The 18,634-nt window shown below is 35.1% G+C and overlaps 1 protein-coding gene across 5 annotated transcripts in view; it reads left to right on the plus strand.

The window, feature by feature from the left end:
• Nucleotides 1–10,074, plus strand: part of LOC128554339 (uncharacterized) — a 28,399-nt gene extending 18,325 nt beyond the window's left edge. For all 5 annotated transcript variants that reach the window (XM_053535616.1, XM_053535620.1, XM_053535619.1 and 2 more), the window contains exons 3-5: nucleotides 1,034–1,275; nucleotides 5,978–6,960; nucleotides 9,187–10,074. In XM_053535616.1, the coding sequence (XP_053391591.1) occupies nucleotides 1,034–1,275; nucleotides 5,978–6,960; nucleotides 9,187–9,391 (1,430 nt within the window). In that variant the 3' untranslated portion in view covers nucleotides 9,392–10,074. The remainder of the gene's footprint in view (nucleotides 1–1,033; nucleotides 1,276–5,977; nucleotides 6,961–9,186) is intronic.
• Nucleotides 10,075–18,634: the final 8,560 nt, after the last annotated feature.

Below are 18,634 nucleotides of genomic sequence, written 5' to 3' on the forward strand. Positions count from 1 at the left end.
TATAGCACTGATACACGCAAGGATTGCCTGGGTTCCTCACCAGTACACCTCTAGTTGGGTGGGAAACACTGAAAAGCGTTTCTGAAAATTCCCGAGTAGCTGCCGGGGATCGAACCCCCGACCTCAGGATTGGAAGGCCAGTGTGCAAACCACTGAGCTATCCGTCCACCCATATACTTTATGTCATACATTTATGACGTCACCGCTGAATCTTAGTTAAGCTAATTGAATTCGCTCGTAGAGATCAAAACGTGTTATGGTCCTACACATAAGTCAGTATGACTTTTTATCATATCTGTATTTTTGAAATGCTGTTTTCAACCGTTTAGCCCTGAAATAATTGGTATGTAATGGAACTGAAGTAGAATCTCTTATGCCACAGTCATAGGGGGTGAAATGTAACAGCCAACCATATTTTATCGTAGATTCATGTATAGGCGATTTCGCTATATGTTTATATAGCAATTGCTGCAGATCGTGTTAGAATTTGTGTTAAATGTTTTGGTCGTGCCCATTCAATGTATTTTTATATAGTAGATTTCCGCTTAAACCGATCATAGAGGGGCCTGAGGGGTGCTGCACATTTCTGCACCTCTTTAATATCTACAAACATGAACGCATGCCATACTTTCAAAGGAACTTGCTACATATTTTATTATTTTAAAAGGGACCATATCATATTTCATAATATATATTCTATCTCAATCTCTTCCATATACATACACGAAACACTAAATAATTATATTTGATACTATATCACTATACACATAACATGCTTACGACATACCTTATAAATATATCATTGTTCAAATGATATATTTTACATACGAGTGGCATAATATAGTACAGAATATATTACCTTACAACGAACAATGGCTTTTTATGTTTACATAATGACTTGTCATTCTATTCCTGCCATATTATTGTCGGATCAAAGCTTTTTATTGAAAATCAATACCAAATGACTTGTAACGAAGCAAATATAAGTGAACATTACATTTATAACATATTATATATCTCAAATATATTACAGGCGCATTCCCAAAAGGTTTCCATGTCGAGGAAGAACTCGAGGAAATCAATGACTTAGACGAAAAATTCACGAAGAAGTTGAACGTATATGTCATAGGACACAGTGAACTTGAAATTGCAAATGTTGTTGTTTCAACAAAACCGTTTGAAATAGAAAAGATTTCAGACCTTAAAGAACCACCAAGTATCTCCTTGTTCTTGTGCTACACAAAGACAGACTCGTTGGACCAAACTGGATTGAAGGTAGGAGTGTCGTTAACCTTTAGCCTTGTGGTGACAAGTTATTCTGCCTTTGTGACCAGTGCAGACCAAGATCAGCCTGCACATCTTGGTCTGCACTGTTGGCTATTCAGTCAGTAAATTTTCAATGCACATCCCTTCTAATAAAAAATGGCACTGCCGAAATTGAATGATAGACCAGTCCAATTTAGAAATTAATGAAAAGATGGAATGGTTCCAATGCAAAATTAATAATTAAGTGCTGCCCCGACAGTTCAGCAACACAGACAAGCAAATGAGCGCTCTAGGTAACTGACAAACTGTTTTGAAATAATACCGTAGTTTCTTATATTCCTCCTTGCGGAGTTAAAAGAAAATTATTACAGTTCAACACTGCGTTAAATGTTTTAAATATTAAAGTTGTTTGTTCTGAGTTACAATTTACGACGATAAAATAATCAATCTTTCCTAATTCATTAGTTTATTGGGTCTTTTGTTAATATATTGGTTTACGTCCCTTTTTTATTCGCTATGACAAAAGACATTGCGATACTACTGGCACTAGACCAAAATGAAAATTTCACTACACATGTTAAACTGTATCCCTAACTATTATACCCAGGGGTAGGGTATAACATTCTTTCTGGTCTGGTGCCAGTGTGCGATATCCCCGGCGTTGGCGTCGTATATAAACACCTTCTTTAGTATTTTCAGCACGCTCATATCACAATTAATATTCATCACAACTGGATGAAACTTCTTACATGTATTCCCCTTGATAATACCAATTAAATGACAAGTGTTTTTTCGAGTTTCTTTTTTCTTGAAATTATGCAGCCATTTATTTCAACAAACCTATTTGCAAATGTCAGCAAAGTTAGTACCTCAGTGAATACACATCAGAACTAAATGAAACTTGACACTCTTCTTTACTATGTAAGGACCATAAATTATGCTATCATTTTGTTGAAAGTATGCCATTTTTCCAAGTTAGCCATTTTTTATACAAATTACATTTCAAGTATTAGAATCTTTTGTTTCTTGGATATATTGTTTTATCCCCTGCTGTGAAGTAGAAGGCGTGATATAAAAATGTGTGTCCATCCATCTGCCTACATCATCCCCCGCGACACTACGTCACATCTCCCATCCTCCAAAAGCAATTTGGTTTTAATTTTACTCTTATGGTTCTAGATATTGTCTCTTAGTGTCCTACAGTTCGCCCTCGTCCACATTTTTCACACGCTTACCTCGACCTCCACACATCATCCCCAGGTATTTTTACTTTTATGTTTTACCTTGTGTTTCTTCTCATCATATACACACATATTTTCATCATCCACCCACTGGCCAAGAACTTTTTTAGATTAGTTTTTTTCTATTTCTTAATATTATTACCCCATCCACATTTCGTTTTTACTCTGATATATTCTTATTTTCACCTTTATTGTGATTGTCAATAATGTTTCTTACTCACCGAATTCTTTCCCACCAAACATTGCACACTCAAGAATAACCCCCTTTCAAAATGTGCTCATCTTTTGCGACGAGCTTCGTTGTCTGTAGACAACCATTGTCGGACTAAACCATATTACATCTATATCTGAACATTGTGTTCTTAACTATTCATACCCACAGTTTCCATCAAGTTCAGATAGAACTTGGTACTCATCATTAAAATAGAATAAACGTGAGTTTAACTCTAACATCTTTGACTTCATATTAGTGGAATTACGCTATCAGTCCTGCTTTGATAAGTACAGCTGAATCTTGTACTTTAGTATATAACTAGATCCTCCGCCCCTCGTAAACCTTACTAACTCTAGAAAGTAGTACTTATGCTCTGATGAATAATGAAGTATTTTACTCTTTGGAGGATTCGGCACTGGAAATTCTTTGTTATCAATACTACATCACAACCTTATATTACTCTACGGATAATATCCAATATTTGTCTTGATCCACCGAGTGCTTTAGTATTTTGCACATTGCTTTTGCCACAGAAAAATTGTATTTGGAATTGAAACTGTATTCAGAACTCAGTTCGCTCAAGTAACGAGATCAGATACTAATTCTGCTGTGATGAGTACAAGAGCATTGTGCATGTTGGAAATATTGACACTGGAATGTTGCTGAGTTGCTATTTTGTCTGTATGAAACACTCACAGCTTTACTATTGATATAGATACTATTGCAGCTTTGTCAAGAGATGAATTTCAGTAACTGGTAAAAGTGGCATCAGAAAGTGTTCTTTAACAAGACTGTATTCAGTTTTCATATGTCCAAGCTGACAATATAAAGTATTACAGATATTTCTGCTGTGAAAAGAACTAGAGTATTTTGACGTTTGAGATTTCAGTATTGGATGGATTGTTGTTGCAGACACTTTATTAAATCCTGTAAATGATGGAATATATATAACCCTGTTGGGATATTTACACTCGAAGGTCTTTGGTTTTCGAGACTGCATTACACTAACCTATAGTTCAACTAAACTTATCAGATTCAAGTTTTGCTGGACTATTACAGCACTAGTTGAAGGTATTTTCTCAGTAAAGCTATTGTTATTGAGATGTAACTTAACAACGGTAGCTAGTGCTGGCCAAACTGGCGAATGTATGTTTTTCCGGTTTAGAATATTGCTATTGGAAAGTCTCCGTTGTAGAAACTGTATCAATTAAATAACCTGTTTGCTGTACGAATGTTAATCTATGATGAGGACTTGAGTATTTAACTAATTTATAATATTTACACTGAAACTTTGTTGTAATTGAACGCACACAATTTTGAAAGTGTTTGCCTCTACTACTGTTTTTTCTACATTTCTTGAGATGGCACTGACAGAATATGTTTTTGGACACACATGGTAGTTATAATTTTTACTAATTTTCCCATTCAAAATTGAAAATCGTTATCACGAGGTACCGAAGGTAAAAAAAAGCTTTAAATAAATGGTTGCCAAGTACGAATACCTCCATGGTATATTGGTCAATATGGTAGGATATTGTATTGCCGAGACAAACTGGTTGGATTCCCGACTCAAACATGTTTTTTTCTTGATTAAGCACTTTCTAAAAGAGTTTAGAAACAACATAAACTCCTGTTCTGTTGTCCATGATGTGGCAAAACTTTAATTTCAAAGACAGATCATATTAGCCGAAACCTGGAGTCCATTCCCTTTAAATTGGAAGAGAAAATACTGGTTTTTGTACGCAGGTTTCATTGTAGTGGCCTTTATTCAGAGGTGGTCTTGCCATATGAGAATTTCTGACATTTCTTTGTAGTGTTGCCTTTCTAGTATTAATATTTACAGCAAGTACTCAACATAGCGCAGCAAGTGCCTGGTCGCTGGCTGAGCAATACGAAGGTAAGATACCGAGCTAGTGTCTCCAAGGGCTTAATTACTCCATTATTCATAGGTGTACGAAGGTACTAGTACCATAATAAGGGTTAGTTACAGCATTGACAATGAAACTTCTCCTATGAATACTCCAGCACACATTAGATTAGACTAGGACTAGTATATGATATATATTGTAGATATAGTTTTCTAACATCCTAATTTTTTTTCTTTTCCGTTGTCGTATGATCTGGAAGTCAGTCCATTTACCACAAAAAATGCAAATCTATCTATGTTGATGGAACATCTGTCAGACACCACTTTTTTTCTTTTTCAAAGTGCATTCCAGAGAGGTTTGACTACATGGGATTTGTATCAACAGTGTTAGAAAAAATGGAAAATACTTCTTACGACCGTGCTACTCACCTGGATCGGATGACGTCATTGCACGCGAGTAATTTATTGCAGATTCTAACACGACAAGCAGATAACCTACATACATGTAGAGCAAAATCTATCTCGGGTTATTCTGAAATAAACCACTCGCGTACAATGACGTCATCCGATCGAGGTGCGTAGCACGGTCGTAAAAAGTAGTAACCATTACCGTCCGTCCGTCCGTTAGCAATTTCGTGTCCGCTCTGTAACTCTTGAACCCCTTGGATTTCAAAGAAACTTGACACAAATGTTCACCACACCAAGACTACGTGCAGAGCGCATGTTTTGGATGTCTCACTTCAAGGTCAAGGTCACACTTAGGGATCAAAGGTCATATCAGTCTGTTTCGTGTCCACTCTGTAACTCTTGAAGTGCCTGAAGAATTTCAAAGAAACTTGGCACAAATGTTCACCGCACCAAGACGACGTGCAGAGCGCATGTTCCGGATGACTCGCTTTAAGGTCAAGGTCACACTTAGGGGTCAAAGGTCATATATGACTTTGCTTTGTGTTAATTGCGTTGCACTGTAGTGCTCTTATTTGTATTTGGTAGATCCCCTTTTTTGTTCACTTACAGTCAGTTTTTTTAATTACTTCCCTTTTATGTAACTATAAATAGCTTACTTTGAAACTTTTTTATTATTGGCCATAGGGAAAAACCAAGACCACTTTTCTGTGGTACAACATGGATGGTACATCCAATGTTTAGGCGTATTTGACATAGCTATTCCTGTTAAGGACTTTTTTTGTAGACTAAGAATTTTTTTTTGTGGACTTAGAATTTTTTTGGAATTTCTTCCCATTGTTGTTTCTGTCCTTTGGGCTTCAACAGGCAAGTTCTTTAAATTTTGCTGCCATCCTCTGATGAAACCGTTCGGGTGTATATTGTCCCGCTTGGCGGAGCTCTTTGTTTAAATTTAAAGTTAAATAATTTGCGTTTTACTTTCAGAACATCAGTTCAGTTATCGATAAATTCTTCGAAGACTTCGGAAATGGAAAACCACATTTGTTTGAATACATGTTTGTTGTTATTGACACCGTACGTAACCACACTGACGAGGAGCAAGATTTGTTTCAGAAAGAAGTGCATGAAGTAATACATAGTAAGCTTCAGGACACTGATGTTCACACGTATCAAGACAGAATAATTATTGGTTCTCATGACACTGTTCTTGGTAGTAAAATATCGGAACTGCTTGAGACAATGTTAGTTGATGGCTTCCATAAAGTTATAACATTTCTAGATCGTTTTGTACGGAAAACAAAACAATATAATTCGGAAATTGATATCATTCATACCGACCTTGTCGTTAGATCGATCCAGGCCTTTCTACGAGATGACATTGGCCTTGCTGACATGAGAAAAATAGCAGAAAGTAATACTTTAAAAGAAACTGAAGGAGTGAGCGTTGATGAAACATTTCTAAATCTGCTTTTAAATAAGCTTGCTCGACTTGTGAAATGTGCAATTGTTGAACCATGTGCTGCGAAATACAATATTCCATCTTGGGTTGTAAACCAACTTCTAGTTGAAATAGACTTTGAGCAAAAGCTAGTCGAATCTGTTTCTAAAAATACGAAACATCATTTGCGAAAACTAAACGATTTCTGTAAGAACTTTGAAGAAATCTTGAAGAGTTATAAACGTAAAGCTAACATGGGGAGAGGGAAGCACGGTGCAAGCCAACACGAGTATTTCACCAGACTTGTTTCATACAAATTTGACTTCATTGTCTATCCTCTGCAGAATGATATGTCTAAAGTAATAAGTGATGCGGAAAAGACAATGGCCTCTGCCGAAAGGATTATTACTATAATGGGCAAAATGATATTCGAAATAGAGGGATATTTGGAACAAACGATTACAGAGAAATACGAACCAAGAACTCCTACTGCAGATGTACCAAAAGATCTCCGGAATGCCATTTTAGAGTAAGTTCATGTTTTATTTCATTTGGACCTAGGGGACATCGATTACAGCAGTTTTATTTTTAAGTCCATAGTTTGGCCGCCACTAAATACTCGTATTTTGAAATATTACCTCCGTTCTACTCAATGACTGATTAGTGTTGGTTTAGTCACAGATTATAATTCAGTTACTTGCAACTTCATGATAGAAGTGTTTACCTTATAACCATACCGTATCTTTTGTGTAAAACATTAAAATGATTGTCATTTTTCTTACGTATATGTTTTTTAATATGCATCTTCTTTGGTCCTTCTTGAATGACACTAGAACTATATGTAGAAAAAAACAACGTTTACATGACTTCTGTGTTTTAATTTCTTTTAGGTTCTGTTATGGATCTTTCTCAAGTTTATTCAAATAGTTCTGCTTAAATACATTTAGGGCTTACATGCATCGTGATATATAATTATGTGCGTATGAATGTTGAACTAGTACGAATGTGTAGTACAATTCGAGAGTGTATCTAAAACAACATCAAAACTAATCTATTTGGGTAACTGGATTTGTTGTGAAATGTGCTTGCTCGTTTTTACAGCTAGGCACTCAGCCGTAATCGGGCTGGTGTTTTGTGATGGTGATTTATTCGCATGAATACTCACTACCTATATATGTGTGTATGTATAAACAGCTTTAAAAAATGTGATGGACCTTTATCAGGTATGTTAATTCAAATGGTTGCGCTTGACTGTACTAATGCTTAGGACTGTCAAAGCTGTAAATAGTAAAAATACCCTTTACGAGGCTTCTCATGAATCGCTTAATGACTACTCACAAAACTTGGTTAGAATCAGCCTTACATAATTTTTCTCAGTTTTTAATCCCCCGCCGTGGCGGAGGGATTATAGGAATGGTCTGCGTCCGTCCTTCCGTCCGTCCTTCCGTCCTTCCGTCCGTCTGTAACAAAATCGTGTCCGGTCCATATCTCCAAAACCCCTTGAAGGATTTTCATGAAACTTGGGTCAAATGATCACCTCATCAAGACGATGTGCAGAACCTATGAGTCAGCCTTGTCGGTTCAAGGTCAAGGTCACAACTCAAGGTCAAAGGTTTGAGCCTGCCATTTTGTGTCCGCTCTATATTCCCTAAACCCCTTGAAGGAATTTTATAAAACTTGAGTCAAATGTTCACCTCATCAAGACGATGTGCAGAACCCATGAGTCAGCCATGCCGGCTCAAGGTCAAGGTCACAACTCAAGGTCAAAAGTTTGAGCCTTCCATTTTGTGTCCGCTCTATATCTCTTAAACCCCTTGAAGGAATTTTATAAAACTTGGGTCAAATGATCACCTCATCAAGACGATGTGCAGAACCCATGAGTCAGTCATGCCAGCTCAAGGTCAAGGTCACAACTTAGGGTCAAAAGTTTGAGCCTTCCATTTTGTGTCCGCTCTATATCTCCTAAACCCCTTGAAGGATTTTCATCAAACTTGGGTCAAACGATCACCTCATCAAGGTGATGTGCAGAACTTATGAGTCAGCCATGTCGGCTCAAGGTCAAGGTCACAACTGAAGGTCAAAAGTTTGAGCCTTCCATTTCGTGTCCGCTCTATATCTTCTAAACCCCTTGAAGGAATTTTATAAAACTTGGGTCAAATGATTACCTCATCAGAACGATGTGCAGAAATTATGAGTCAACCATGCCAGCTCAAGGTCAAGGTCACAACTAAGGGTCGAAGGTTTGAGCCTTCCATTTGGTGTCCACTCTGTATCTCCTTAACCCCTAGAAGGATTTTCATCAAACTTGGGTCAAATGATCACCTCATCAAGAACTCATGAGTCAGCCATGTCAACTCAAGGTCAAGGTCACAACTGAATGTCAAAGGTTTCAGCTCTGTATCTCCTAAACCCCTTGAAGGATTTTCATGAAACTTTGGTCAAATGATCACCTCATCAAGATGTTGTGCAGAATTTATGAGTCAGCCATGTCAGTTCAAGGTCAAGGTCACAGCTAAAATCAAAGGTTTACCCTTTCACTATCTATAGCAGTGGCGGGGGATTTAGCTGTCTTTCAGACTGCCTTGTTATAGTTTGTTCCAGTTACCTATATTAAGGAGACGTCATACGTAAATATAGAAGAAAACCTTCCCATTTATCGCTTGAACGCTTGAACGATGTTTCACAAACTTGGTTAGCAAAGTCAGGTTACCAACTTTAAAAATGTAATCATGGCCCCCTTATTTCTCTTTTTCAGACTAAAAGACGTTTACAGCACAGGTACAGTGTACGATGTCTTCGAAATTCATGTACGAGAAGAAACCACAGCACTGAAAGAGGACGTTTCTACACTAATGCGCAAATATGGATACACCCAACCATACCAGGTGAAAACTATTAAAAAAGAACCGGTCAAAATGATGGCAGAACGGAAAGCTTATCAAAAACCTTTATCCAGGTGATAAAGCAAAGTATTAGGAACGTTCTGGAAAATACAAACAATAAAAGAAGAATCTGATATTTAAGCTCGGGAACAGGGGGCATATCTTTCATTGATACTCCTGCTATAGCTGTAAAGGATGATTTTAAAAGGCAATGTATCCGTCGAGTGAAAAATGAAAGTGGATTGAATAGAAAATCTGTAAACATTGCGATGGAAACTGTCAAAACAGTATTTTTTTAAAAGATTTGTTTATAAGCTCGGAGAAAAGTCTGGGCTCGCCAAAGGTGTCATCTGCTCAAGTGACTTCTCTTTGTCTGGTGCTGGTGACAGAATCTCTACCTTGCAGTGAGAACGGTTGCTTTAGCAGAGGGGTGATCATTTGCACATTTGTCGTTGATATCTTCAAATGCAGAACATAGCAACTTTCACACGGAATAGACATACAATTTCAAAATGTACATATAAAACCTAAATTTGAACGTTTAGGGATGGCAAACAACTCAATAAATTCTTTGGACAGCTTTCCGCAGAAGGTTATTACTAAGATTTTTCTACACGCATGCGCACGTGTACTTGTTCAACATCTAGTAATAGTTTACAAGTTTCGTCACTCAATTTGCTGTTTATTTAATTAGTTTTATGTAATAAGTATACTAAATTTATAATTTAAGCTGGAAAAAATATCAGCTAGTTTATACTTTGCATTGGTTTTCGTATTATTTTGCCCATTGACACGAGTGCAAACACATCTGTATATATTTTGAAATTTTGTCATTTAATTAACTTTTAGCCTGCTGGCTGCTAGACAGTTTACATTTGCAGGCTGATCGTGGTCTGCACTGTTCGCTATTTAGTGAGATTTTTTCAGTGATCATCCCTTTGAATAGTAAGTGGTACTGTCTAAACTGAATGCTGGATTGGTCAATTTTAGTAATTTAGCAGGGCGAAGGTTTAAAGGACTTGACAAATAAAAAGACGGCAATACCATAACTACGAATAACTCAAAGAACACCCCTTTCCCTCACACACTCACTGTATTTGATAACTCTGTCATTCTAACTGTAACTATTATAGTTCCAGATATCAATATGAATTAGAAATCCATTTTGCTACGAAATGTATCGGCTAAACTGTAAATAAATACTTGCAATTTAACTGCAAAATGTTTTACACACAGAAACATTTGATACATGCGTTGTTTCGTAATTTGATAATTTCATTCACAGTTTATCCAAATTCCAGCCCCTTAATGTTGTGAAAACTTGTGGCCCAACCCTTTTGCTTTTATACATAATCGGTATATCCATGCATTTATAATATTCTTAAATTTAGTTCGACTTTTGTATGCATGTCTTGTAAATTTGTATTGAAGAAGCAAAGAATATATTATGATTAAACTACAATGTCTTTAGACAGAGTATTAACAGCTGTAAAAAGGGAACACAAGTATCACAAACACCCAATGAATGAGTCGTGAACAAGGCCTTATTATAACATTTTTTGAAGAAAAATTCAATGAGCTATGACCACTTAATCATATACATGTAAACATTTAATAAACAAAGCCAGTTTAATAGTTTGCTAGCCGTAGATATGACAATAACATTGTTAGACCTTAAACTGGGCACTCGCTACAGTTTTTCCAGACGGGTCGATATTTACCCCAACACCGTGCCAATTTGGTTGTGTTTTTAATCGATGTAGCTCACTGCAGATCTGGTGCGGTCTTCTGCGCATTCCCGGAAGTGATTATCTAATGTTGCGTACGGCAAAAATTCGCAAATTATTGTATGTTCGCATGCATTTAATGTACAAAATGTATAATATACTGACTAAAGGTTAGGGTAAGTATCACCATGGTTACAAAATATATACATTTAAAGTACTTTTAGTTCAAATTGCTTCAGTCCGACATATACTGGAGTCTGTTATTTATACCAGCGCCCAAACTCTGCATTGAGTCACAGCTGTTTCTAATTCCGTACCGTACATTCGTAAACTATAGGTTTTGTTTTAAAAAAAGGCGGAAACTTTCATCGTTCTATGCCATCAAAATGCTTCAGAAACACCTTAAAATCCGCTTATTAAGAAATATGCCGTTTGATAATTTTATATATATATTTCTAAGTCATTTGCTCAAACACTGAAAGAGTATTTCGTACCAACCTGCGTTGTATAAATGCCCGCCACACCCCACCTCGTTGTAATTTGATTTAAGCGAAATCTATTATGGTGACCTATCAATTTTCTTTTTGTTTTAGATTAGGTAGACATAACCAAAGGTATGTGCAGAGTTTGATTAAATTCTATTATGTGAAACTCGATAAAATAGCAGAAGTACCAACTTAAAACTGACAAAAATATGCAAAAATATCCATTGGGTCTGCTGAACAAGTATTTCTTTCTTTACAAAATCATATTCTTTTGATTTCTCTGAGCATGTTTCAAATAGATATATTGTTTTCCGTTATAAAAATACTTTGATAATCAAATTTATGCTAGTTATTGTACTTTACTGAAATATATTTTAGGATTACAGAAATGTTGAAAATGTTTAAAATAGCACCATATCTAGGGACAAATTAAATTGAAACAAAGCTGGTGACCTAGTATTTTTATTTCATTTTTCAATACATCATAACATGATCTTTTAATACAAAACATTTCATCAAAATCTATTATTGAGAAAAAAAAAACGAAACTGTAGCGAGCGTCCTTAATAAGCTTATAAGAGTATAAATCTTCAAGTCTACTTCCTTTCTATATTGTATTCGCCAGTTTGGTTGGTTTAACTATTTCTTGAAATGTCGACTAACTGATGAGAATAGAGTTGAATATACAAAAAACAATGCCCCTGAACAAAACTGTGTCTTCACTTCCTTGACCTCTTGCGGTATCAAAATGGTAAGCAGCCACATCTAAAAGGTGGCTTCAGTATTGTGTGCCTGAGATTAGGAAAAGTTAAACTACGATTTTGCGCTTTCATATTGGCAATGCCACTTCATCCCGTATTAAATTATGATATTATTGCGATTTCATTTCACATAGTCGCCTCACATTGCACAGACGTAATATTAGGCCTACTTTGCATTGTTGTGCGTCGTGCTCGAGATCTACCTTTTTGCTAGGCTCGACACACGAAGTGTAATACGATACACGTTAACGGTTAATTCAATATGACGAACGACAACGCAAAGCGGCACTCAAAAATGTGAAGTGACATTTTTTCACTGTTGTATGGCAATTTTATACGTGGTGTTAAGTTCCCTTTGTGGGTTGATAAAAAGGTTATCGGAGTTTAACAGAACTTGTTATCTGGAATTTTGTATTTTTCAGCGAGATCACTGTTCTAAGCTTTCAAGTGTTGGCGGGTCAAGGTACAAAGATAAATATCGTTTCTGCACATTTCCAAGCAGATCAGTGTCACAATAAATGCAGTCCTAGCGTTTAATCACCCATGCCTGGTTGAATTAATGTGCAGTTTGTTACACTTATGTACAAAGTTGTAATCTTGTTCTAGGCCTCTATTATAAATCATGTAATTTATTTCAAAATCAATTTCACCAAAAAAGATGCATATTGCAGGGTGGGTAGCTGAAGAGCTATTTCTGTAAATATATATCCTAACAGCTTGAAATATGTTCTCTTTATGAACTTAAGACTGTACATTCAGCAATATCGACCTATTCAAGTGTCATAACCGGTATTATTGAGACAATCTTGCCAATTAGTAAATGTGGTCATTTTGTGAAAATGTGAATTTGATTTTATTTGGGTTTTAGAGTACACCGGCACAGTACAGTTATACGGTACCAAATAGTTTCATACCCCATTTACATTGAAATAAAATAAAAACTTTTTTACCAACTGTGATCAGAAATACAGCAAAGTCAAGTGTTCAGACCCTATTCGATTATGCAAGGATAAGATAGTGGTTCAAATTCCTCCTTTTACACAAGTTGTCCAAGAACCAAAATGGATGGATTAAGGTAAACCAGAACAACCTTCCCTTAAGTCAGTTGCGTAAACTCTGCATGACTGATTTTATATGAATTTAGTTCTTTATTACGTCTCATAACAGATTGTGTGTTACTGAGGCTACGTAACAGCTACCAGACGATATCAAACTACGTTTGGAGGTGTTCAGACAATAACTAAGAATTCTTCCACTGAAATATCTATTTAAAGCTATGCTTGTACCGTAGCTAAGCATAATTAGAAAGCTGGATCTGTCCAAGCCGCCTCGTTTTGATGGAATTAGATATTTACATCCCTCATTTCTCGGTTTAATGCTTATAATTATATTGCATCGGTAGTGATTGTCACAAGATCTTGTTTCTACTGTGTTATGTATTTATAGTACAATACGACTTAATTATACAAATTACAACATCTGTGAAATATAATAAAGTCAATAGAAAAGCTGACATTGTATGAGACTCAACGAATTGCTAACTTTACCTTTATTGTAACACAGTAAATGGGCCCAGAATTCAAATCCTTTCCAACCAGTTTTCAAAAATAGAGCATCCTATGTCTTATTTCAGTTCTTTTATGTATATTTTTGATTTAATCAAAAGCCATAGTCTGACATCACTTGGTGAAATCCCAAACAAAATCTAGCGTGTTGAATGACATTCACATAAAGTTTCATGAGTATGTCCAGTACTTTCGAAGATATCTTCGGGAGAAAGTGTATCAAATAGGCCGATTTAATAAGATACCTTCATCCCACGCCCCAGTCTACAAGCACGAGAAGTATTTCTTTACATTCTTTATATTCTCCGATTAATTGATTCGCTTGATGTAAATATAAACAGGATTGATTTATTGATTCCTGATTCTGGATTTCAAGTTACATTAAAATGTTACCATTTTATCCAACCAGTTTTCCATGAGTCTCCACGGGGACTGGCATAGTCTTCACAAATAAATGGAAACTTCCACACATTAATCGTAAGTTGAGGACACATCTCTCATAAAAATCACAGAAAACATCTGCATTGTCTCGGATCAATTTGCTAATTTTTGAAAAAAATGTAAGCTTATTCATAGTCGCCACCGGTAACCCATATGGGAGACTAATAGAAGACTGATAGTAATGTTAGTAGAACGTTTCAATAATAGAAGCTTCCCTGGTTCTTTAGCATGCCAGATATAAAGCCACGCATTAGTTGGAAGAGCTAGGACTCGAACCCACGATCCCTGTTTTCGTTGTGAGACAGTGTTAAAACTGGACCAAAGCGTCCACTCTTTTGGAATGACTTTTGTTCTACATGATTATACTAAGTAAGTTCTCGATTTAGAGCGGCAACAAAAAAAAAAAAAAAAAAAAAAAAAAAAACAGAAAAGAAATTAATGTGCTACATTTATTTATTATTTAACATTTGAAGTAGGGGTCTGGTTGTTGTGCATGACACGTCGACTAATTATGGTAAAATTTGTGCCAAGTAATGTTAAAATTCCTTGAGGAATGACATAGTTACTGACCGGGAATTAAACTGAGAACGGATGGACGGAAAAGCGTAATCCGATAGTTATTGAAACTAGTTTTCAATCAGTAAGGGACTTAAGATCAATTACAAAAACTGGTATATTAAGCTTTAACATAAACTAATATATCTTATGCTATAAAATTGTAAGTGTAACTTGATATAAGGTAGCATTGTTTGTTGGGTTACAATATTGCGTGACATTATTGGCTGTCATTCAGGGTTAAAAATAATAACAGTTCAGTTGGTTTTTATTTAGTTTGTTACAGTACTAAAATAGCAGAAACAATAAAAATCTTCCATTAAACAAGTCAACAAACAAGTCACTCATTGTGCACCGATCATATTTCATCTTAATTGATTTTAATGATATTATCTCATCATTTGGCGAGTCGTCTAATTATAATATTAATAACATATGTCACGTTAACAGATTTATAAGATTTTAAACGGGTCTTATGACAAATAAATGCTATAACGTTAACATTTGCAATGAAACAATCTTCATATAACTTCGATACTGTACAGATAATGCTCATTTGAATTTTCAACCTTAAACTAAGCCTACCTAAATTAAAATACAGTCACACCTGTGTTAAAGACCACCTCTGAACAGTCCTCAACTGGTTATAAAGACCACAAGTCTTGGTTCCCATATTAGCATTTACATTTAACCTGTAAATAAAAACCACCTCCAAATAAAGACCACAGTGTGGCTTTACGAGGGTGGTCTTTATAGGAAGATTTGACCGTAAAGTAGTGGCAAGTTAACATTTAGGAAGGTTTAGGAAGATATTGTTTTATCTAGAAAGTCAATTTATAACAAAGATTAATTTAGTGCTAGTTTGAAGAAATTTAACACTACTTTTCCCGCCATACATTTCTTTTCGGAATTTAAATGCTACATTAACATACCGGTGAAAACTCACTATAATTGATACAACACATACTTACTTTTTCAAATGAATATTAATATCGCTTTTGATACAGCTGCTATTTTTTTTCGTATTATTCAGCTATAACATTTTTTTTTCTGCCTCAACAGTCGATTTCATTAAAAAATTTCTTAGTCTAGCAATTTTTAAATTCTTGTTGTATTGTGTAATTTGCACTAGTAGTCACATAAAGATTATGTCATTTATTACTAAATGGCCCTTTTTATTCACATCTGTGTTATAACCTCCTTTGAAATCAAACGTAGAAAAGCTTCCAGTGAACCAAGTGTTAAGGCTCGTCTACACTATTCAAGAAAACTTGCACAAAATATAAATCACCGCAACTTGTATAGTGTAGAGAGTACATTGTGTCCCCCATTAGTGTCTTTTTGAGTGGCAGTTTCCAGATAATTTTCGGCTACAACATTTAGCATTTAGAACTAATCCTATTTTTCTTGGATGAAAGTGCTGTCAAATGCTCTGATAAAGGGTTTTTGATGAGGAGCACCTGCCTTGTATATAATTTGTTTACATTTTTCATTAAATGTGTATTGAGATCTAATAAAACCATTATTGAATGTTTGGCTTTGATAATTTAACAATAAACATGGCATTGTGGACAGCAGGAAAAAAAATGATGTTTTAATTGAATGACATGCTCAAAAGCCAAGTTTATATAATTCAATAATAAAATTATATCTAGTACTCCAGTGGAAGAGTAACATCAGCAAGTCTGGTGTTCTCAAGAAGTATTTTTACATTATAAATGATGTTTCTCACAAGGTTACATATTAACAAAATATGCCTTTTTCATATTTCCTGAAATAATATCTTTTAAGTAGCTTTGTTCTTCAACTGGACATGTATCACTTCAACTAGAGTTTTTCTCAATCAATGTTTTCACCAATGATTCATTTTTTAAATGTCCAAATATTTAATCTTTATAAACACTTTGTACCAGTATCATTTCGGCCATCTTTTTTATTTACCTGTCATGATTTCCCTCCATTTAAAATTAATGTGTCTTCAAAGTTCAAGAAATATTGCAAAGCACTAATTGCTTGTACAAGATATACACTATCTAGTGATTTATGGGCTCTACAAGATTTTCTTGTAGAGTGTAGACGGGACTTTAGACATAAAAACAGTTGGGCTGCAATGTTTAAAGAACAAGAGCTATTGGGAGGACAGTGTATGCGACTATGCGACCACTAATGAATTTTAGTTTAATTTAATAATATTTTATTTCATTGTGTGTAACTTTAATGCTTGTATAAATGTGATGTACACATGTTTGAATATATATCCACACATGTAATGATGTATACATCACATTTATACAAGCATTAAACCAAATACGTACAAATGGTTTAGGTCGAAAGCTATTCCAACACTATCAAGGGCCCTCAACTGAACTGTCGGCATATGAGTAGCTCAAAAGTAATGTGTTATCATGGCTGTTTGATTTGTTGTAAAATTTCAAGATTTCAACAATTAAATGATTAAAAAAATATGAATTTAAAAGAAGTTGAAAGATTTCTTTGTAAGAAATTTAATAGAATGTTAAAAAAACTACAAAAAAAACCCAACATAATAAAGAAATAAACAAATCGGAAGTTATACAATTGTTCAGCTGCCGTTTAAACAAGTACCGAAAAATTTTTATTGTGAACTGGAGATAGTGATTTTTATTCTTTGAATATTTTGCTCTCCTTAATATAACACCGCTCAGCATTTCCATTATCAGCACCAAATTTACAAGACGGGCTCGAAAAGAGATGATCATAATACAAATCGGGCGTTGGATTGCTGTAGTTATTTCTAATACGGGCATGATGAAAGGCTGAAAATCTTTCGCCTTTTGTGAAAAAAGATGGAATTACTGTCGGCTGATACAATTCTTTCAGTTTACTTTTAAAAGAAGATAGTTATTCTGAGTATCGAACATTTAACGAAAGATCATTCCAAAGTTGTAATGCTTGTGGTAAAACAGACTAAGAATAAATTTCAGTTCTTCTTGTTACACTGAAGCGTAGTCGGCATTATTCAGACAAATGTAGAGGAATAATTGTGCCAAGAACTTTGGTTAACTGGTTTTCGGCTTTGTACATTAAAAGTAAACTTTTGAATTTTCTGTATCACAACATATCTCATGTAGTAAGTTTTATATTGAAACCGATCTTGTTAGGCCAGTAGCTGTTCGAGCTGCCTCGTATTGTATCTTTTCTATTTTTTGTTCAAATGAATAAGTGAACAAGAGTCGTCAAAGTGAACTTTCCTTCATGCTGGATAGTGAAAAGGGCATATGTGAAGAAGCTAGAGCTACCAATGAAGGAATAAATGTCTCAGATGTAAATGATGTTGGATAACAATTTAAGTTTGATTCAAATCACAATAATCTAAGTTATAACAGAAATAGAGTGAAATTGTATCTTTGAATCAAACACTTACTACAATCCCCAGGTATAAAAGGGAGATAATTTATGAAATATTTCCGCCAGTGTAATGTGCCTTTTGTCATATAATGAGGGTGATGATTTGGAACAAGTATTAAATGTTGAATTAAATCCATTTCGTAATAAGCAAGATAGACTGAAAGTGCGTTACAACTTTAACCTGATGTTGAAATGAGATTGGGGGCATATTTCAAGAAGTTTTAGGCCAGAATTATGAACCTTGTGTTATGTCATGTGGGTGACATTGTGGAACAACGATTTGATGTTTGAATTAAATCCATCCAGAAATAATAGGGATATACTGAAAGCGCATCAAAATAAACCAGATATTCTAAATAAAAAGCGGACCTATTTCTGCGTTTTTATATGTAAGCTGGGA

This window comes from Mercenaria mercenaria, unplaced genomic scaffold (genome assembly GCF_021730395.1).
Source record: "Mercenaria mercenaria strain notata unplaced genomic scaffold, MADL_Memer_1 contig_4952, whole genome shotgun sequence".
Lineage (NCBI taxonomy): Eukaryota > Metazoa > Mollusca > Bivalvia > Venerida > Veneridae > Mercenaria > Mercenaria mercenaria.